General features: G+C 39.9%; 2 protein-coding genes across 2 annotated transcripts; both read right to left on the bottom strand.

The window, feature by feature from the left end:
• Positions 1-2,925: 2,925 nt before the first annotated feature.
• Positions 2,926-3,924, bottom strand: LOC119726402 (histamine H2 receptor-like). Its single transcript, XM_038198055.1, has one exon. The coding sequence runs from the start codon at positions 3,922-3,924 to the stop codon at positions 2,926-2,928; it is 999 nt and encodes a 332-aa protein (XP_038053983.1).
• A 3,870-nt stretch (positions 3,925-7,794) lies between these two features.
• On the bottom strand, positions 7,795-14,377 carry LOC119726401 (beta-1 adrenergic receptor-like). The gene is made up of 3 exons (XM_038198054.1): positions 13,915-14,377; positions 8,268-8,735; positions 7,795-7,952 (listed from the first exon to the last, which is right to left on the bottom strand). Exons 1-3 carry the CDS (start codon positions 14,375-14,377, stop codon positions 7,795-7,797), a joined length of 1,089 nt encoding a protein of 362 aa, XP_038053982.1.
• Positions 14,378-22,447: the final 8,070 nt, after the last annotated feature.

Raw genomic sequence — 22,447 nt, 5'->3', positions numbered from 1 at the left:
TAGATGAAAATTGTAGTGACATCACGATGACGTCGTCACGTGACATTCTGTTGCATTTAGCAGGGTAAGGGTTAATGGGGCGCTATTCAAATTTGAAGATTATTGTTCACTGTATTAAACAATAGTGTACAAACATGGGCATCGCCAGTATTTTTTCTAGAGGGGGCAAAGCACATTTTCCCCCTGAAATCACTGTACTTTTCCAGCATTCTCGATTTATCATTTTTGGAGGGTGGGCAGGGACATTTGCCCGCCTCCAACCCATTAAATTAAAAGCGGTATGACTTTGCGTCCATTTTTCTTTCTATTTTCCCCTTTCTTCGCCTTTGATTTTTTTTGGGGGGGGGGGCTTTACCAGGGGGGGGGGCAAACCTTCCCCCCCCCAACCTCGCGACGCGCGTGCCCATGTGTACAAATACCCCAAACCCAACTGTCTCTGTCCATATTTTGTGCACAGATGTATATTTTTACCAGTTTAGTTTTTTGGGAGGGGGTTGTCACAGCAGGGGGGAGGGGTTCGCATTATTTTTAATGAATTTTACAAATGTACAAAATTTGACAGAGCTGGGTTTTTTTTCACCCCCCCCCCCCTTGGATCTGTGCCTGCTGATCTTCATTACCAAATACATTTGTTGATGTCTGTGGCTGGCTAAAAATTTCAACATTTTTTCTATCAGTTCTTAATTGCAAGTACATGTTGAAAACTGTATTCAAAGGGCAATGAAATATTGTGGTCAGGCATCTCCGAGCCAAACCTACGTTTGTTGGGATAAAGTCGGACACCTATCAGGATGCAGACAATCTTCTCAAACCAATGTTCTTCCCTAGATGAGAGACCTCTCAGAGCAACCTCAAGGCTAAATGGTGGAGGTCCATTTTGGCAGAAATGTACCGCCTATTGTGACTGATTGTTAATCTGCTAATTACATATTAAATGTAAACCTGCAAAAAAGACAACTTTACAACAGAATTGTCAGAGTAAGCAACACAATTTATTCAGCAATAATCAATAAATGTACAGTAATTGGACTTTAATTTGGGTGTTTTTTCATTATATCTGGAGCCTTTCTTACACAAGATACAACCCTAACCTAGAGCTCGCAGCAGTAATTCACAACATCATCAGCAGTGCACCACAAAGTCAACAGCAACAGCATCGGCGATGTACCGTACAACAGCATCAGCAATGGACAACAGCATCAGAAATGCACAACAGTATTAGAAATGCTCAACAGCATCAGAAACAACAACTGCATCAGCAATGTACAACAGCGTCAGGAATGCACAACAACATTAGGAATGCACAACATGGTCATGACTGTTTTAAATCACGTTGATTTTAATTACTGATTTAAATCGCGATTTAAATCAAATGATTTTTTTTTTTAAATCACTGATTTAAATCTCTTATTTGCAAAAATCTTATTTTTGGTAAAATAAATTGATTGAGGGTCATTTTAATCATTTAAATCAACTGATTCCACTTACATGTAATTACAAAGTGGATGTTGCTAACACATTCAAACACCCCTACTTCATCAGCATCGACTCAACTTATCTAGGTTTGCATAATTACCCAAAATCATTGTTTTTTATTAAGTCAAGATCTGACTTAATTTAAATCCAAAAAATCTGGTAACAAAAAATTTTGTTTTGATTTTTTAAAAGAAAAAAAAAGCCAACCCTGATGCACAACAACATCAGCAATATACAACATCAGCAATGTATAACAGCATTAGCCATGTACAACAGCATCAGGAATGCACAAAAACATCAGCAGTGAACAAAAGCATTAGGAATGCACAACAGCATTAGAAATGCTCAACAGCATCAGAAACAACAACTGCATCAGCAATGTACAACAGCATTAGGAATGCACAACAACATCAGCAATGTACAACAGCAACGGCAATGTACCGGTACATGTACAATGGCATCGGCAATGTACAAAATCAGCAATTTACAACAGCATTAGCAATGTACAACAGGATCAGCAATGTATAACATCATAAGCAATGTACAACAGCATTAGCAATGTATAACAGCATCAGCAATGTACAACAGCATTAGCAATGTACAACAGCATCAGCAATGTTGATCATCAGCAATGTACAACAAGTCTGCGCACGCACCTTAAAGCCACCCTCAGGTCGAACTTGCGACAAAAAAAAATAGTCAGCGACTGACTTTTCAGGATCAAGCTGCATCTCAACTACGACCGTCGGAATATATCAGTTGCTTAACAACTAATCTAACTAACTAAAGTTTAAATCAGTGAATGCTGTGAACGGTATATTCAAAGTAAATAATAATCTAGGATCTTGATTTCAATTCAAAAGTTGCAGAGTCATGTTTTGACTTGCGTCCGAAATCAGCACCCGGCACACGTTCTAATTGCAACCGATGGCAGCTACACAATGTCATGCACAGACCCGACGAATAATAGCAGCACGAATAATAGCAGCCATGCGCTTATGAGTCACGTCAATGCTTGTGTGCACCCGTTCACTGATTCGCCCCGAATTTCAAACCAACTATTAACGGAAATTTCCTAAGCGGGTCACTTGACACATCTTTGGAAATTGCCTTCTTTTATTGTTTTCTTCAAAATGACAGCATGCCAGAAAGAGTAATTTCACAGGGAGTTTATTGTTAAACCAAGTAAGTTTTTCAACAATAATTTTATCAGTTACTGTTTGGGTAGCTGCAAATGATCTACCAGTACTCTACCTTTAATTTTGAAATGAGGCCATCCCTTGACTGGCAATTATACCGTTCCATGAATACAACTTCTACTGAACTGCTTCTTGATAAAGTTCTCAAGATAAAATTTTACCCATTATTAATCCAATGTAGCAGATCTTTTTGTTTTTAAACCAAAAGATGTTACAGAAACTGCTGAAAGGTATTGGAATGCCCCTCAGTTCAGTTTGCAACCAATGGCAGGCAGCGTTTACAGGATCGGTAGTTAGATATCAGAAGATCATGGGTCGCTCGACGGAAATCTTGGTTTCTGAGATAATAGATGACTGTGTTAAGCCAACTATTTGTCAGGCCAGGCAGCACAATGGCGAACAGGACTGCTATTGGGTGTAGGTATTGTCTGTATAGTAACGCACAGAATGGCAAGAGGTTGGCAACAGATGCAGTCAAAACTATAATGAGGACTGTTTTCAGGGCCTTGTTGTCGGGCCTTGCGGCAGGGTTTCCCGGTTGAGCGATTTGGTTTTCGACTTGGATGGCTCTCGCTTGGTGTCGTGATATCATGAACAGTCGTGCATATGCTATGATAGTCACCAGCAGAGTGCTGACTATTATGCTTGTATAGACTATTGGTACAATTATCGTGGAGGATTCTGACTGAAATAAACATATTGGGATAGATTTGAAGTAAACAGTTTCCCAATGTGATGCTAATCCCAGTACAGTCGTCATCAATGCAAGGGTTCCCCACATACAACAGACAGATATTCGAGCCCGCTTCACAGTTACAAGAGATGGGTAGCGCAATGCGTACACCACCGAAATGTAGCGGTCCACAGTCAGCAGCAGGAGTGACATCTGGGGACTGTAGATTAATATGCCGTCAGTAAATGACAGCACTTTGCAAAATGCCTTGCCCAAAATAAGCTCAGTCTCGGAAATTGCAAGAACAGTCAACGGTAGAGCTCGGAAGAGTCCCACCCCGAGATCGGCAATCGTCATGGATCTGAGGAATATCTTAGTTGTTTCCTGGATGCTACGGACATGCCTCAGGACCACAAGACACAGCGGGTTGAGGGTCAGAAGTAGGATGGTCGTTATGACGAGCAGGATGCATCGGATGAAGTTGTACTCATTTCTGTCTTCAGTTGTTGGGGTCGTGGATGCATTGAATGAAGACAGGTCTTCACTACTTCCTGTTGAATTCATGTGGATGTTCATGGTGCTTGGTCGGGTTCAATCCGTACAATTTTTGATATAACTCCAGGGTATGAATTACACAGCTGCAGAATTGATATTTGACAAAAATCTTTCATTAATGCATAGAGCAGTGTGAACGTAATAAGAATAAATGTAGTCGGAAAAACGTCACACATTGTAAGTGAGCGGTAAACTGCGTCCAGAGATTTGTGTGCGTAGGCTTTATCTCTTGAAAAGAATTAAATGGGTGCGGCTTGTCCTTATCATGCACAAGATGAGGAAGTGTGTATATAACCATAGGTCAGCGCTGATTGGCCAGTCTCTAGTTGGTTCCTTGATTATCTGGGGTTTTTTTTGATTGGCATATAATATTGCCATAGTGAGTGGCACGTCGATATTACATTTAAAGCAACCGTGGAACGCATTTTGCGCTACAGTTAATTTCCTGCAAAATGCCATTACCTGCCAATTTCCATTTACAATGCAATGTAATTAACTTTGCCAGTTTAACATGTTTAATCTGTTTTTAGGCCAAAAAAAAAAATATTCGGTCTCTGGTCAGACCAAAGTTCCAGAATTGACGCGGCTTTTTTTTTTTTTTTGCTTTTTTTTTTTTTTTCTTCAAGCTTGGATTGTACAGACAAGGTTTGGTACTATTTTGCTTTTTGGTGTCCTCATGTACATTGGCGTCCTTCATAAATTGCCTTGGTGCTCTCGATCATTTGCCGTTGTGCAATTTCCCATTCCTTGGTGCTCTTTGGTAAAAAAAAAAATGAGGAGGTGCGGCAATAGAGGGCGCTGTTGGAGCTACCGCGGAACATTTTGGGAAAAAAAAATTGACGTGCATGACTAAAAGCGACGCGCACACTGACCAGAGACTGACTTATTGTTTTTTGTGGCCTTAATAACCCTTTTTAAAACAACAAGCCAACTTGTCCTCAACTGTTGCTTATGCCTACCGGTACCTTAAATAACTGGCCTCATGTCAAGAAGTGGATGACTTGATTGTCAGATAATCAGCAGCATTATTGCTATTTAAAATTGGAGACTCCTGACTGGGAAAACATCAAGATCAAAGTCTAGTTTTTATTTATTTATTGGCTGTTTCCCCATAGCATCTGTACATGTTTTCATCGTGGAAGGCACTTTTTTTTTGGCATTAAAAACTAACCGATAACTTTAAACTAGACACACACTTGGACCAGCATCTAAATATATGTGTGCCGAACAATGATGTCATCATGACGTCATCAAGTGATCCATGACGTCACATTTAATGTGCATATTTTGAAGGCCTTTATCTACAGAACTACAAGGCCGATTGAGATGAAAGTTGGTATGTACCGGTACCTAGACCGGGATGTATTATAGATGAAAATTGTAGTGGCATCACGATGGCGTCATCATGAGTCACATGACATCACATTAAATGTGCATATTTTAAAGGCATATCTACATAACTACAGGTCCGATTGGGTTGAAAGTTGGTATGTACCTAGACTGGGATGTGTTATAGGTGAAAATTGTAGTGACATGACGATGACGTCATCACGTGACATGTGACGTCATATTAAACGTGCATATTTTGAAGGCTTATACTTGTACATGTATCTACAGGACGACAGGTCTGATTGGGTTGAAAGTTGTTATGTACCTAGGCTGGGATGTGTTATAGATGAAAATTGTAGTAACTTCATAGCTCCTAAACTATTTATGCTGATCACTATGCAACTTTTTACTGCACATATCTGTCCTATCAGTCTATGCTATGACTTAAAAATACAACAACAAATAATAATGCCGAATCAGTCATGTGTTTGTCCACAAACATCGAGTGTTTTTGTTTGATGTGCAGGAACAATCTCTGTTCGGTTACCGGATGTTCGAACAAGATTCACTTTCCATGAGTTAGCAAATAACGCCTGTAATCTAACTGCGGAAAAATAGTCTGTTAAATAGTCTGTTAGTACCATTCTGAAAATGTCGATTTCATTGCTGGACCCCCCCCCCCCCCTTCCCCCTTGATGTCATTGCTATGCATTGTTTTCTTGCAAACCCTATATGGGTTTTTTTGTGCATTTTGAACATATGATCAATGCTCTCAATTGCTTTCACCTGGTCACATAGCAATTTTCCAAGGGGAAAAAATTGAATTCCTGTCCTTTAGTGGTGGGGCATCTCCGGGCCCAACCTACCGGTAAGTCTGTTGGGATTTATATGTTTGACACCTTCGTTAGGGTGGAGACAATCTTCTCAAACCATGTTTCTTAATACCTAGATGAGAAACCTCTCAGAGCAACCTCAAAGCTAAGGGTGCAGGTCCATTTTTGACTGATTGTCAACTCCCTGCTAATAACACATAAAACCTGCAACAAAGACAACTTTACAGCAGAATCGTTGGCGCAAGCAACATAATTTTATTCAGTAATATTCAATAAATGTACAGTAAGTGGACTTGAACTTGAGTGGCTGTGTTATTATCTGGGTCCTTTCTTACATGGAATACAACCCTAACCTAGTGCTCATAGCAGCGATGCGCAACTTCATGCATCAGCAGTACACCACAAAAAAATTAATGTGCAACAACATTACGAATGCACAACAACATCAGAAATGTACAACAGTATCAGCAATATACAACAGTATCAGCAATATACAACAACATCAGCAATGAACAACAATATTATGAATGCACAACATCATCAGCAATGTACAACAGCGTCAGCAATAAGCAACAGCATCATCAATGTGCAACAGCATCAGCAATATACAAAAGCATCAGGAATATCCAGAGATGCCACTTTTCCGGGTTTTTTTGGCCAGGATTCCGTTTTTTAAAAATTCTCATAAAATTCCGTTTTTTTCCGGCCATCAAAGAAAAACTAGAAATAGAGAACGAACCGACAGCTTAAAGGCCATAGAAGCACAAATACAAAATAAATGGAAATGGGCTTGGCTACAGGAGAAAGATGACAATGGGGACTTTGTGTTCGGAGTAGCTTTTTAACAAAAATCAGTGCTCAAAAATCAGTGCTCAAAAAAACGAATTTCCCTTTTTTTAAGCAGACCCTGTGGCATCTCTGAATGTACAGCAGCATCAGAAATGTACAAAATGTTATCAGCAATGTACAACAGCATTAGGATTGCACAACAACATCAGCAATGTACAACAGCATCAGCAATGTACAACAGCATCAGCAAACTACAACAGCATCAGCAAACTACAACATCATCAGCATCAGTAATGTATGTGCATCAGCAATGTACAGCATCAGTATACAACAAGCCTGTGCACACACCTTTGGCTTCACACGGGTTGACATTGTGATGACATGACTCAGTAATGACCGGAACATACCGGTATCAGTTGTGGATGTTTTGGCGAACTTCGTGTAACTGCGATGATATTCATACAATAAGCATCAATCAGTGCTCAAAAATTGACAGTCACAAGAGTAGCAAAATTGTGACTTCTGCACCACGATGGAACGTGTGTGAAGTTACAACATGGTCCAATTAACAGACGTGGACATGGACAATTGTTTGAGTAATCCTACATTACAGTCATGAAGTTAAAAAAGTATACTTTTTACAAGCAATTGTGTACAATTGTGACAGAGTTGTTCACATGAAGGTCGTTTTTGTACAAGTAATGCTTAAACATTCTCTTCAAATTAGTAATTTTCTTTTAGATTTGTTCTTTTCTAAATAACATATCCATATTTTAAAAAAATTGTACCATTCCATGAATACAAGTTCTACTGAACTGCTTCTTGATAAAGTATTCATGATAAAATTTCACTCATTATTAATCCACTGTAGCAGATTTGTTTTTTCTTAAACCAAAAGATGTTACAGAAACTGTCAATAGTGATTGGAACGCCCCTCGCTTCAGTTTACAACCAATGGCAGGCAGCGTTTACAGGATCGGTAGCTCGATATCAGAAGATCATGGGTCACTCGACGGCAGTCTTGGTTTCTGAGATAATAGATGAGCACGTTAAGCCAACTGTTTGTCAGGACAGGCAGCACATAGGTGAACAGGAATACTATTGGGTGTACCGTTAGGTGTTGTAAGTATAGGGCCTTGTTGTCGGGCCTTGCGGCAGGGTTTCCCGGTTGAGCGATTTGGTTTTCGACTTGGATGGCTCTCGCTTGGTGTCGTGATATCATGAACAGTCGTGCATATGCTATGATAGTAACCAACAGAGTGCTGACTATTATGGGTAAATAGACTATTACTAGAATTATCGTGGAGGATCCTGTCTGAAAAAAACACGTTGAGGTAGTTTTGATGTAAATGGTTTTCCAATGTGATGTTAATCCGTGTGCAGTTGTTATCAATACAAGGATTCCCCACATACAACAGACTGAAATTCGAGCCCGCTTCACAGTTACAAGAGATGGGTAGCGCAACGCGTACACCACCGAAATGTAGCGGTCCACAGTCAGCAGCAGGAGTGACATCTGGGAACTGTAGATTACCATTTCACCGGCAAATGACAGCACTTGGCAAAACGTCTTGCCAATATGCTCAGTCTCGGAAATTGCAAGTACAGTCATCGGTAGAGCTCGGAAGAGTCCCACCCCGAGATCGGCAATCGTCATGGATCTGAGGAATATCTTAGTTGTTTCCTGGATGCTACGGACATGCCTCAGGACCACAAGACACAGCGGGTTGAGGGTCAGAAGTAGGATGGTCGTTATGACGAGCAGGATGCATCGGATGAAGTTGTACTCATTTCTGTCTTCAGTTGTTGGGGTCGTGGATGCATTGAATGAAGACAGGTCTTCACTACTTCCTGTTGAATTCATGTGGATGTTCATGTTGCCTGGTCAGGTTCAATCCGTTAGTACAAATTTTTATTTTACTCCAGGGTATGAATTACACAGACAGCAGAACTGATATTTGACAAAAATCTTTCATTAATGCATAGAGCAGTTTGAACGTAATAAGAATAAATGTAGTCGGAAAAATGTCACACATTGTAAGTGAGTGGTAAACTGCATCCAGAGATGTTTGTACGTATGCCTTATCTCTTGAAAAGAATTAAATGGGTGTGGCTTGTCCTTCTCATGCTTATGATGAGGAAGTGTGTAAATAACCATAGGTCAGCGCTGATTGGCCAGTCTCTCGTTGGCTCATGAATGTCTTTTTTTTTATTGGCATATAATATTGCCATAGTGAATGGCACGTCAATATTACATTTAAAGCAACCTTGGAACGCATTTTGCGCTACAGTTAACTTCCTGCAAAATGCCATTACCTGCCTATTTCCATTTAATATGCATTATATTTAGCTTTGCCAGTTTCACACGTTTAATCTGTTTTTAATAACCCTTTTTAAAACAACAAGCCAACTCATTGGCAACTTTAATTTTACATTGGACCTCCTTGTAAACCTGATTCGAAAAAAATTTGGAGCAAGAAAATATTGATTTAATTTTAATAATTTCAGTCATGGAATATAGATTTGTACATGTAGACCAAAAAATTGAGAGATGGTAGCCAGATATGGATTGGTCTGCCCCCCCCCCCCAATCCCTCTTTGTGATTCTCCTTCCAACCCTGCATGTTTGTGTGTCCCCCACATGTTTGTTTCTTGTTCCTCTGTCATTTACCTCTGAAGAAGGCCTGGCTAAGGCTGAAATGTAATGCCACTTTATTTTTGTTTAATGGTCAATAATGTTATATATACTATAGAAGATTGATGAATATTTGCCTGATCTATCTTCTGTTAATCTGCCCGCCGTCATCATCGTCATGAGCCTATTTGAGAATATGGCCGACACAATAGAAGGGCGCTGTCACAAACTGAATGTGGTGGGCGAGATGTACTTTAAGGATTCATGGCTCAGTGCGCACGCCTCTCTGTGTTTTGTACCATGCCATTGTATCGCCCCGCATCAGCTACTTTGCTGGGCAATTTACTTGAATATTTTAGTGATTAACAAGTACAACATATTGCCAATATATTAATCATTTATTGTGATGGCCGTAAACAGCATATAGCGATTAATGGAACACAATTCTTCTCGACTCATGCAAACGCAATTGACATCTAGGAAGGAGACGAGGCAGGCAATTAGACTCTATTTTTGTGTGACCATGGCAGTAGCTCAATTTGTGTTTATCACAGATGAAAAGATGAATACATGGCGAGTCAAAAAGAAAGTGACCGTATGATATAAAAAAAATGGCACGCTCCATTTTGTAAAAAATATAATTGGGATAAAGAACATGTTATTGAGTAGTAACTGTGAACATTTCACGTAATTTGCATACTCTATTCCCAAGTCATGTCTATTTTAATAAAGAGATCACAAAATTCAGCTGTCCACCACTAATACCAATTTAACAGTCTACGAATTGATGAATATCCATTAATAAATATAATGGGGAAAAAAACCTTTTCCCGCCTCCACGAATAAAGGCAAAATTGAAAAGGAAAATAGAAAAAAAATCACCAATATTTCTAGGGAAAAAGAGTTGAATTGTTCCCCATATTCAAAATACAAAATCTGACGGTAAAAATAATGTTTCAGTCTTGATTCATAAGATTTAAATCTCAGTTGTATTTGGAATCAATGAGGATGGCTATAAAGTGCTTGTTTCAACAGATCATCCCACAATAAAAACAAGAAATAAGAAGAGGAGCAATGGTTATTGGACTATGCCTCACTCACTAGAAAGTGAAGAGGGACATGTCCATTAGCATCACACTGCAGTCACATTTGCCCTAAACTGATTCTTTACTTGACCCTAAAAGGGCCGGGGGCAGAATCTGCCCCCCTCACTTTTTGGCTGGTCTCGACTCGAGACCAGCCAAAATATCGAGACCAAAGGGGACCGAGACCAAGACCGAGACCACAGCTCCCGAGACCAAGACCAAGACCGAGACCGGCAAAAAGTGGTCTCGAGACCGAGACCGAGACCGGTCTCGAGACCTACAACACTGGTATGTACCTAGACCGGGATGTGTTATAGATGAAAATTGTAGTGGCATCACGATGGCGTCATCATGAGTCACGTGACATCACATTAAATGTGCATATTTTAAAGGCATATCTACATAACTACATTGGGTTGAAAGTTGGTATGTACCTAGACTGGGATGTGTTATAGATGAAAATTGTAGTGACATCACGATGACGTCATCATGTGACATGTGACGTCATATTGAACGTACATATTTATTTTGAAGGCTTATATCTACAGGACGACAGGTCTGATTGGGTTGAAAGTCGTTATGTACCTAGGCTGGGATGTGTTATAGATGAAAATTGTAGTAACTTCATAGCTCCTGAACTATTTGCGCTGATCACTATGCAACTTTTTACTGCACATATCTGTCCTATCAGTCTATATGCTATGACATAAAAATACAACAACAAATAATAATGCCGAATCAGTCATGTGTTTGTCCACAAACATCAAGTGTTTTTGTTTGATGTGCAGGAACAATCTCTGTTCGGTTACCGGATGTTCGAACAAGAATCACTTTCCATGAGTTAGCAAATAACGCCTGTAATCTAACTGCGGAAAAATAGTCTGTTAAATAGTCTGTTAGCACCATTCTGAAAATGTTGATTTCATTGCTGGACCCCCCCCCCCCTTCCCCCTTAATGTCATTGCTATGCATTGTTTTCTTGCAAACCCTATATGGTTTTTTTGGTGCATTTTGAGCATATGATCAATGCTCTCAATTGCTTTCACCTGGTCACATATCAATTTTCCAAGGGGAAAAAATTGAATTCCTGTCCTTTAGTGATAGGGCATCTCCGGGCCCAACCTACCGGTAAGTCTGTTGGGATTTATATGTTTGACACCTTCATAACGGTGGAGACAATCTTCTCAAACCATGTTTCTTAATACCTAGATGAGAAACCTCTCAGAGCAACCTCAAAGCTAAGGGTGCAGGTCCATTTTTGACTGATTGTCAACTCCCTGCTAATAACACATAAAACCTGCAACAAAGACAACTTTACAGCAGAATCGTCGGCGCAAGCAACATAATTTATTCAGTAATAATCAATAAATGTACAGTAAGTGGACTTGAAGTTGAGTGGCTGTGTTATTATCTGGGTCCTTTCTTACATGGAATACAACCCTAACCTAGTGCTCGTAGCAGCAATGCGCAACTTCATGCATCAGCAGTACACCACACAAAAATTAATGTGCAACAACATTACGAATGCACAACAAGATCAGAAATGTACAACAGTATCAGCAATATACAACAGTATCAGCAATATACAACAACATCAGCAATGAACAACAATATTATGAATGCACAACATCATCAGCAATGTACAACAGCGTCAGCAATAAGCAACAGCATCATCAATGTGCAACAGCATCAGCAATGTACAAAAGCATCAGGAATATACAGAGATGCCACTTTTCCGGGGTTTTTTGGCCAGGATTCCGGTTTTCTAAAATTCTCATAAAATTCCGGTTTTTCCGGCCATCAAAGAAAAACTAGAAATAGAGAACGAACCGACAGCTTAAAGGCCATAGAAGCAAAAGTACAAAATAAATGGACATAGGCTTGGCTACAGGAGAAAGATGACAATGGGGACTTTGTGTTCGGAGTAGCTTTTTAACAAAAATCAGTGCTCAAAAATCAGTGCTCAAAAAAAAAAGTTCCCTTTTTTTAAGCAGACCCTGTGGCATCTCTGAATGTACAGCAGCATCAGAAATGTACAAAATGGTATCAGCAATGTACAACAGCATTAGGATTGCACAACAACATCAGCAATGTACAACAGCATCAGCAATGTACAACAGCATCAGCAAACTACAACATCATCAGCATCAGTAATGTATGTGCATCAGCAATGTACAGCATCAGTATACAACAAGCCTGTGCACACACCTTAGGCTTCACACGGGTTGACATTGTGATGACATGACTCAGTAATGACCGGAACATACCGGTATCAGTTGTGGATGTTTTGGCGAACTTCGTGTAACTGCGATGATATTCATACAATAAGCATCAATCAGTGCTCAAAAATTGACAGTCACAAGAGTAGCAAAATTGTGACTTCTGCACCACGACGGAACGTGTGTGAAGTTACGACATGGTCCAATTAACAGATGTGGACATGGACAATTGTTTGAAAAATCCTACATTACAGTCATGAAGTTAAAAAAAGTATACTTTTTACAAGCAATTGTGTACAATTGAGACAAAGTTGTTCACATGAAGGTCGTTTTTGTACAAGTAATGCTTAAACATTCTCTTCAAATTATTAATTTTCTTTTAGATTTGTTCTTTTCTAAATAACATATCCATATTTTTAAAAAATTGTACCATTCCATGAATACAAGTTCTACTGAACTGCTTCTTGATAAAGTACTCATGATAAAATTTCACTCATTATTAATCCACTGTAGCAGATTTGTTTGTTTTTATACCAAAAGATGTTACAGAAACTGTCAATAGTGATTGGAACGCCCCTCAGTTCAGTTTGCAACCAATGGCAGGCAGCGTTTACAGGATCGATAGTTCGATATCAGAAAATCATGGGTCGCTCGACGGCAATCTTGGTTTCTGAGATAATAGATGACTGTGTTAAGCCAACTGTTTGTCAGGACAGGCAGCACATAGGTGAACAGGAATACTATTGGGTGTACCGATAGGGGTTGTAAGAGTAGAAACGCACAGAGTGGCAAGAGGTTGGCAATAGATGCAGTCAAAACTATAATAAGGACTGTTTTCAGAGCCTTGTTGTCAGGCCTCGCAGCAGGGTTTCCTGGTTGAGCGATTTGGTTTTCAACCTGGATGGCTCTTGCTTGGTGTCGTGATATCATGAACAGTCGTGCATATGCTATGATAGTAACCAACAGAGTGCTGACTATTATGGTTGAATAGACTATTGTTACAATTATCGTGCAGGATTCTGACCGAAATAAACACATGTGGATGGGTTTGCTGTAAATGGTTTTCCAATGTGATGCTAATCCGTATACAGTTATCATCAATGCAAGGGTTCCCCACATACAACAGACTGAAATTCGAGCCCGCTTCACAGTTACAAGAGATGGGTAGCGCAACGCGTACACCACCGAAATGTAGCGGTCCACAGTCAGCAGCAGGAGTGACGTCTGGGGACTGTAGATTAATATGCTGTCGGTAAATGACAGCACTTTGCAAAATGCCTCGCCAATATGCTCAGTCTCGGAAATTGCAAGTACAGTCATCGGTAGAGCTCGGAAGAGTCCCACCCCGAGATCGGCAATCGTCATGGATCTGAGGAATATCTTGGTTGTTTCCTGGATGCTACGGACATGCCTCAGGACCACAAGACACAGCGGGTTGAGGGTCAGAAGTAGGATGGTCGTTATGACGAGCAGGATGCATCGGATGAAGTTGTACTCAATTCTGTCCTGAGTTGTTGGGGTCGTGGATGCATTGAATGAAGACAGGTCTTCACTACTTCCTGTTGAATTCATGTGGATGTTCATGTTGCTTGGTCAGGTTCAATCCGTTAGTAGGAATTTTTATTTAACTCCAGGGTATGAATTACACAGACAGCAGAACTGATATTTGTCAGAAATCTTTCATTAATGCATAGAGTAGTTTGAACGTAATAAGAATAAATGTAGTGGGAAAAACATCACAGATTGTAAGTGAGTGGTAAACTGCATCCAGAGATTTTTGTACGTAGGCTTCATCTCTTGAAAAGAATTAAATGGGTGCGGCTTGTCCTTCTCATGCACAGGATGAGGAAGTGTGTAAATAACCATAGGTCAGCGCTGATTGGCCAGTCTCTGGTTGGTTCCTTGATTATCTTTCTTTCTTTTTTTGATTGGCATATAATATTGCCATAGTGAGTGGCACGTCGATATTACATTTAAAGCAACCGTGGAACGCATTTTGCGCTACAGTTAATTTCCTGCAAAATGCCATTACCTGCCAATTTCCATTTACAATGCAATGTAATTAACTTTGCCAGTTTAACATGTTTAATCTGTTTTTAGGCCCCCTCAAAAAAATATTCGGTCTCTGGTCAGACCAAAGTTCCAGAATTGACGCGGCGACGCGGCTTTTTTTTTTTTTTTTTCAAGCTTGGATTGTACAGACAAGGTGGGGTACTATTTTACTTTTTGGTGTCCTCATGTACATTGGTGTCCTTCATAATTTACCTTGGTGCTCTCGATCATTTGGCATGGTGCAATTTCCCATTCCTTGGTGCTCTTTGGTAAAAAAAAACTTGAGGAGGTGCGGCAATAGAGGGCGCTGTTGGAGCTACCGGGGAACATTTTGGGGAAAAAAAAGATTGATTCGCATGATTAAAATCGACGCGCGCACTGACCAGAGACCGACTTATTTTTTTTTTGGCCTTAATAACCCTTTTTAAAACAACAAGCCAACTTGTCCTCAACTGTTGCTTATGCCTACCGGTACCTTAAATAACTGGCCTCATGTCAAGAAGTGGATGACTTGATTGTCAGATAAGCAGCAGCATTATTGCTATTTAAAATTGGAGACTCCTGACTGGGAAAACATCAAGCTCAAAGTCTAGTTTTTATTTATTTATTGGCTGTTTCCCCATAGCATCTTTACACGTTTTCATCGTGGAAGGCACTTTTTTTTGGCATTAAAACTAACCGATGACTTTAAACTAGACACACACTTGGACCAGCATCTAAATATATGTGTGCCGAACAATGACGTCATCATGACGTCATCAATTGAGCCATGACGTCACATTTAATGTGCATATTTTGAAGGCCTTTATCTACAGAACTACAAGGCCGATTGAGATGAAAGTTGGTATGTACCGGTACCTAGACCGGGATGTATTATAGATGAAAATTGTAGTGGCATCACGATGGCGTCATCATGAGTCACATGACATCACATTAAATGTGCATATTTTAAAGGCATATCTACATAACTACAGGTCCGATTGGGTTGAAAGTTGGTATGTACCTAGACTGGGATGTGTTATAGGTGAAAATTGTAGTGACATCACGATGACGTCATCACGTGACATGTGACGTCATATTAAACGTGCATATTTTGAAGGCTTATAATTAGGACGATAGGTCTGATTGGGCTGAAGGTGTTATGTACCTAGGCCAGGATGTGTTATAGATGAAAATTGTAGTAACTTCATATCTCCTGAACTATTTGCGCTGATCACTATGCAACTTTTTACTGCACATATCTGTCCTATCAGTCTATGCTATGACTTAAAAATACAACAACAAATAATAATGCCGAATCAGTCATGTGTTTGTCCACAAACATCGAGTGTTTTTGTTTGATGTGCAGGAACAATCTCTGTTCGGTTACCGGATGTTCGAACAAGAATCACATTCCATGAGTTAGCAAATAACGCCTGTAATCTAACTGCGGAAAAATAGTCTGTTAAATAGTCTGTTAGCACCATTCTGAAAATGTTGATTTCATTGCTGGACCCCTTCCCTTTGATGTCATTGCTATGCATTGTTTTCTTGCAAACCCTATATGGTTTTTTTTGTGCATTTTGAACATATGATCAATGCTCTCAATTGCTTTCACCTGGTCACATAGCAATTTTCCAAGGGGAAAAAATTGAATTCCTGTCCTTTAGTGGTGGGGCATCTCCGGGCCCAACCTCCTGGTAAGTCTGTTTGGATTTATATGTTTGACACCTTCATTAGGGTGGAGACAATCTTCTCAAACCATGTTTCTTAATACCTACATGTAGATGAGAAACCTCTCAGAGCAACCTCAAAGCTAAGGGTGCAGGTCCATTTTTGACTGATTGTCAACTCCCTGCTAATAACACATAAAACCTGCAACAAAGACAACTTTACAGCAGAATCATCAGCGCAAGCAACATAATTTATTCAGTAATAATCAATAAATGTTCAGTAAGTGGACTTGAAGTTGAGTGGCTGTGTTATTATCTGGGTCCTTTCTTACATGGAATACAACCCTAACCTAGTGCTCGTAGCAGCAATGCGCAACTTCATGCATCAGCAGTACACCACACAAAAATAAATGTGCAACAACATTACGAATACACAACAACATCAGAAATGTACAACAGTATCAGCAATATACAACAGTATCAGCAATATACAACAACATCAGCAATGAACAACAATATTATGAATGCACAACATCATCAGCAATGTACAACAGCGTCAGCAATAAGCAACAGCATCATCAATGTGCAACAGCATCAGCAATGTACAAAAGCATCAGGAATATACAGAGATGCCACTTTTCCGGGTTTTTTTGGCCAGGATTCCGTTTTTTAAAAATTCTCATCAAATTCTGTTTTTTCCGGCCATCAAAGAAAAACTAGAAATAGAGAACGAACCGACAGCTTAAAGGCCATAGAAGCAAAAATACAAAATAAATGGAAATAGGCTTGGCTACAGGAGAAAAATGACAATGGGGACTTTATGTTCGGAGTAGCTTTTTAACAAAAATCAGTGCTCAAAAATCAGTGCTCAAAAAAACAAATTTCCCTTTTTTTAAGCAGACCCTGGCCCAATTTCATAGCACTGCTTAACAGTAAGCAGAAAAGTTGTGCTTACTATAGCAGAAAATCATGCTGCTGCTTAAGCACTATTTCATGCTAACGGTTGGGCGCGCATGGAGATTTCGATTGTTACGTCACTGATTTAAGCAAAGGTTTCTTTTGAGGTTAAGCGTGCTTTTGCTGTGCTTACTGCTTAACGGTCCCTATGAAATAGATGGAGGCAAGGTAAGCACAAATTGGGCCCCTGTGGCATCTCTGAATGTACAGCAGCATCAGAAATGTACAAAATGGTATCAGCAATGTACAACAGCATTAGGATTGCACAACAACATCAGCAATGTACAACAGCATCAGTAATGTACAACAGCATCAGCAAACTATAACAGCATCAGCAAACTACAACATCATCAGCATCAGTAATGTATGTGCATCAGCAATGCACAGCATCAGTATACAACAAGCCTGTGCACACACCTTAGGCTTCACACGGGTTGACATTGTGATGACATGACTCAGTAACGACCGGAACATACCGGTATCAGTTGTGGATGTTTTGGCGAACTTCGTGTAACTGCGATGATATTCATACAATAAGCATCAATCAGTGCTCAAAAATTGACAGTCACAAGAGTAGCAAAATTGTGACTTCTGCACAACGACGGAACGTGTGTGAAGTTACGACATGGTCCAATTAACAGACGTGGACATGGACAGTTGTTTGAGAAATCCTACATTACAGTCATGAAGTTAAAACAAGTAAACTTTTTACGAGCAATCGTGTACAATTGTGACAGAGTTGTTCACATGAAGGTCGTTTTTGTACAAGTAATGCTTAAACATTCTCTTCAAATTATTAATTTTCTTTTAGATTTGTTCTTTTCTAAATAACATATCCATATTTTTAAAAATTGTACAGTTCCATGAATACAAGTTCTACTGAACTGCTTCTTGATAAAGTATTCAAGATAAAATTTCACTCATTATTAATCCACTGTAGCAGATCTTTTTGTTTTTAAACCAAAAGATGTTACAGAAACTGCTGAAAGGTATTGGAATGCCCCTCAGTTCAGTTTGCAACCAATGGCAGGCAGCGTTTACAGGATCGGTAGTTAGATAGCAGAAGATCATGGGTCGCTCGACAGAAATCTTGGTTTCTGAGATAATAGATGACTGTGTTAAGCCAACTATTTGTCAGGCCAGGCAGCACAATGGCGAACAGGACTGCTATTGGGTGTAGGTATTGTAAGTATAGTAACGCACAGAGTGGCAAGAGGTTGGCAACAGATGCAGTCAAAACTATAATGAGGACTGTTTTCAGGGCTTTGTTGTTGGGCCTCACAGCAGGGTTTCCCGGTTGAGCGATTTGGTTTTCGACTTGGATGGCTCTCGCTTGGTGTCGTGATATCATGAACAGTCGTGCATATGCTATGATAGTAACCAATAGAGTGCTGACTATTATGCTTGTATAGACTATTGGTACAATTATCTCGGAGGATTCTGACTGAAATAAACACGTTGGGATAGATTTGATGTAAACAGTTTTTCAATGTGATGCTAATCCCTGTATAGTCATCATCAATACAAGGGTTCCCCACATACAACAGACTGAAATTCGAGCCCGCTTCACAGTTACAAGAGAAGGGTAGCGCAACGCGTACACCACGGAAATGTAGCGGTCCACAGTCAGCAGCAGGAGTGACATCTGGGAGTGTAGAGTACGATTTCACCGGCAAATGACAGCACTTGGCAAAACGCCTCGCCAATATGCTCAGTCTCGGAAATTACAAGTACAGTCATCGGTAGAGCTTGGAAGAGTCCCACCCCAAGATCGGCAATCGTCATGGATCTGAGGAATATCTTGGTTGTTTCCTGGATGCTACGGACGTGCCTCAGGACCACAAGACACAGCGGGTTGAGGGTCAGAAGTAGGATGGTCGTTATGACGAGCAGGATGCATCGGATGAAGTTGTACTCATTTCTGTCCTGGGTTGTTGGGGTCGTGGATGCATTGAATGTAGAAAGGTCTTCACTACTTCCTGTTGAATTCATGTGGATGTTCATCTTGCTTGGTCAGGTTCAATCCGTTAGTACAAATTTTTATTGAACTCCAGGGTATGAATTACACAGACAGCAGAACTGATATTTGACAGAAATCTTTCATTAATGCATAGAGCAGTTTGAACGTAATAAGAATAAATGTAGTTGGAAAAACGTCACACATTGTAAGTGAGTGGTAAACTGCATCCAGAGATTTTTGTACGTACATGTAGGCTTTATCTCTTGAAAAGAATTAAATGGGTGCTGCTTGTCTTTATCATGCTTATGATGAGGAAGTGTGTAAACATGGAGGAATTCCTCCATGGTGTAAATAACCATAGGTCAGCGCTGATTGGCCAGTCTCTGGTTGGCTCCTTGATATTCTTTTTTATTTATTGGCATATAATATTGCCATAGTGAGTGGCACGTCGATATTACATTTAAAGCAACCGTAGAACCCATTTTGCGCTACAGTTAATTTCTTGCAAAATGCCATTACCTGCCAGTTTCCATTTACAATGCATTGTAATTAACTTTGCCAGTTTAACATGTTTAATCTGTTTTTAATAACCCTTTTTAAAACATCAAGCCAACTTGTCCTCAACTGTTGCTTATGCCTACTGGTACCTTAAATAACTGGCCTCATGTCAAGAAGTGGATGACTTGATTGTCAGATAAGCAGCAGCATTATTGCTATTTAAAATTGGAGACTCCTGACTGGGAAAACATCAAGCTCAAAGTCTAGTTTTTATTTATTTATTGGCTGTTTCCCCATAGCATCTGTACACGTTTTCATCGTGTAAGGCACTTTTTTGGGGCATTAAAAACAAACCGATTGACTTTAAACTAGACACACACTTGGACCAGCATCTAAATATATGTGTGCCGAACAATGACGTCATCATGACGTCATCAAGTGAGCCATGACGTCACATTTAATGTGCATATTTTGAAGGCCTTTATCTACAGAACTACAAGGCCGATTGAGATGAAAGTTGGTATGTACCGGTACCTAGACCGGGATGTGTTATAGATGAAAATTGTAGTGGCATCACGATGGCGTCATCATGAGTCACATGACATCACATTAAATGTGCATATTTTAAAGGCATATCTACATAACTACAGGTCCGATTGGGTTGAAAGTTGATATTTACCTAGACTGGGATGTGTTATAGATGAAAATTGTAGTGACATCACGATGACGTCATCACGTGACATGTGATGTCATATTAAACGTGCATATTTTGAAGGCTTATACTCGTACATGTATCTACAGGACGACAGGTCTGATTGGGTTGAAAGTTGTTATGTACCTAGGCTGGGATGTGGTATTGATGAAAATTGTAGTGACATCACGATGACGTCGTCACGTGACATGTGGCGTCATATTAAACGTGCATATTTTGAAGGCTTATATCTATAGGACGACAGTTCTGATTGGGTTGAAAGTTGTTATGTACCTAGGCTGGGATGTGTTATAGATGAAAATTGTAGTAACTTCATAGCTCCTGTACTATTGGCACCGATCACTTTGCAAATTTATACTGCACATATCTGTCCTATCAGTCTATATGATGACATTAAAATACAACAACATATAATATTGCCGAAACAGCCATGTGTTTGTCCACAAACGTCTAGTTTTTTGGTTTGATTTGTATGAACAATCTCTGTTTGGTTACCAGATGTTCGGACAAGAATCACTTTCCTTGACTTAACAAACAAACTAACTGCGGAAAAATATTCTGTTAAATAGTCGGTTAGCACCATTCTGAAAATGTTGATTTCATTGCTGGACCCCCCCCCCCCTTCTCCCTAATTCCCCCTTGATGTCACTGCTCTGCATCGTTTTCTTGCAAACCCTACATGGTGTCTTGTGCACATTTTGAACCAATGATAAATGCTCTCAATTCGGGCGATTCACAATGCAGTGTGCCACCAAGAGTTTGCCACAGAGATTCCATTTTTCAAGTTTACGGTCAACAAAACATGGCCCATTTGAACAAGTGTCAGTTGACAACTTGAGCTAGTTTGTAATAGATTGGGGCATAATGTTCTGCCGCCTTACAAAAACACCATATTGATAAAAAAATCATACTTAAATCATACGCTTACGAAACTGCTGACCGGAAAAACGGACAATTTCAAATGTCCCGCGGTGTGAATTTGTCGACTATCTCCCACAATGCACTTGGAAAAATGAACTCTCAGTGGCTAACTCTTGGTGACGCACTGCATTGTGAAACGCCCGAATTGCTTTCAGTTCTTTAATAAGCCATTTGCGAGTTAAATTTGAATACAATCTGGAACGCTGACTTAATCCAATGCTTTGCACGTGTTTACTTTGCATTCTCCCGACCAAAGAGACTGTTACTATATCACGTGATTCGGGGCAAGCCTTATGCTAGCAACCCCCAGCTCCGGCATGGTCTGGTTTCTTTGTGCCATTCTCACCCATTGTGAACAATGTATTGGTACTGAGCGTCTCTTACGTAACTATGCAAGAGCTTGCCCCGAATCAGGTGATTAGCAACAGTGTCTTTAGTCTGGAGAATTCACAGTTACAATGTGCCAAGCATCCTGAGCAAGTCAGTGTACCAGACGTTTTTCAAAGTTTTATCCTAAAGGGTATAGGTCACTCGCAAATGGCTTATTAACTAAACCAATCAAACCAAAACACAGTGGATCTTATGCCAGAATGTTTCAATCTTCCTTTGTAATTGGGGGGGGGGGGGGGGCTCGCCATTGGAATACAACTCTGTGCAAGCTTGTTTATTTTTGATAACGTCTGTGATTGCCTGTCGACTGGCCTTTGTAATTGCCAAGAGCTGCTTGGTGCTCCCTTGCATTCTGATTGATGTGGAATATTGTCAGCTTGAGTGGCAGCATTTAATTATATAATATTGGAAGGCTTCCAAGCCGTCCAATATTGTTATTATTATTATTTATATCAGGCTGACTTGATTCTCAAGAAATACAATTCAAGGCACCGTCCTCATCTCTCCTACAA

This window comes from Patiria miniata, unplaced genomic scaffold, assembly GCF_015706575.1.
Source record: "Patiria miniata isolate m_02_andy unplaced genomic scaffold, ASM1570657v1 HiC_scaffold_2, whole genome shotgun sequence".
In the NCBI taxonomy this organism is placed as follows: domain Eukaryota; kingdom Metazoa; phylum Echinodermata; class Asteroidea; order Valvatida; family Asterinidae; genus Patiria; species Patiria miniata.
Note: the sequence above shows the minus strand (reverse complement) of the source record. Positions and strands in the feature narration are given on the sequence as shown.

Excerpts from the sequence above, each read along its gene's own strand:
- LOC119726401 (XM_038198054.1), bottom strand. The coding sequence starts at position 14,377 with ATGAACATCCACATGAATTCAACAGGAAGTAGTGAAGACCTGTCTTCA. Across the intron at positions 8,736-13,914 it reads GGCTCGAATTTCAGTCTGTT|GCAACATGAACATCCACATG; the intron begins GTATGTGGGGAA and ends GAACCTGACCAG. Across the intron at positions 7,953-8,267 it reads GGCTCGAATTTCAGTCTGTT|TATTCCTGTTCACCTATGTG; the intron begins GTATGTGGGGAA and ends TACACCCAATAG.
- LOC119726402 (XM_038198055.1), bottom strand. The coding sequence starts at position 3,924 with ATGAACATCCACATGAATTCAACAGGAAGTAGTGAAGACCTGTCTTCA.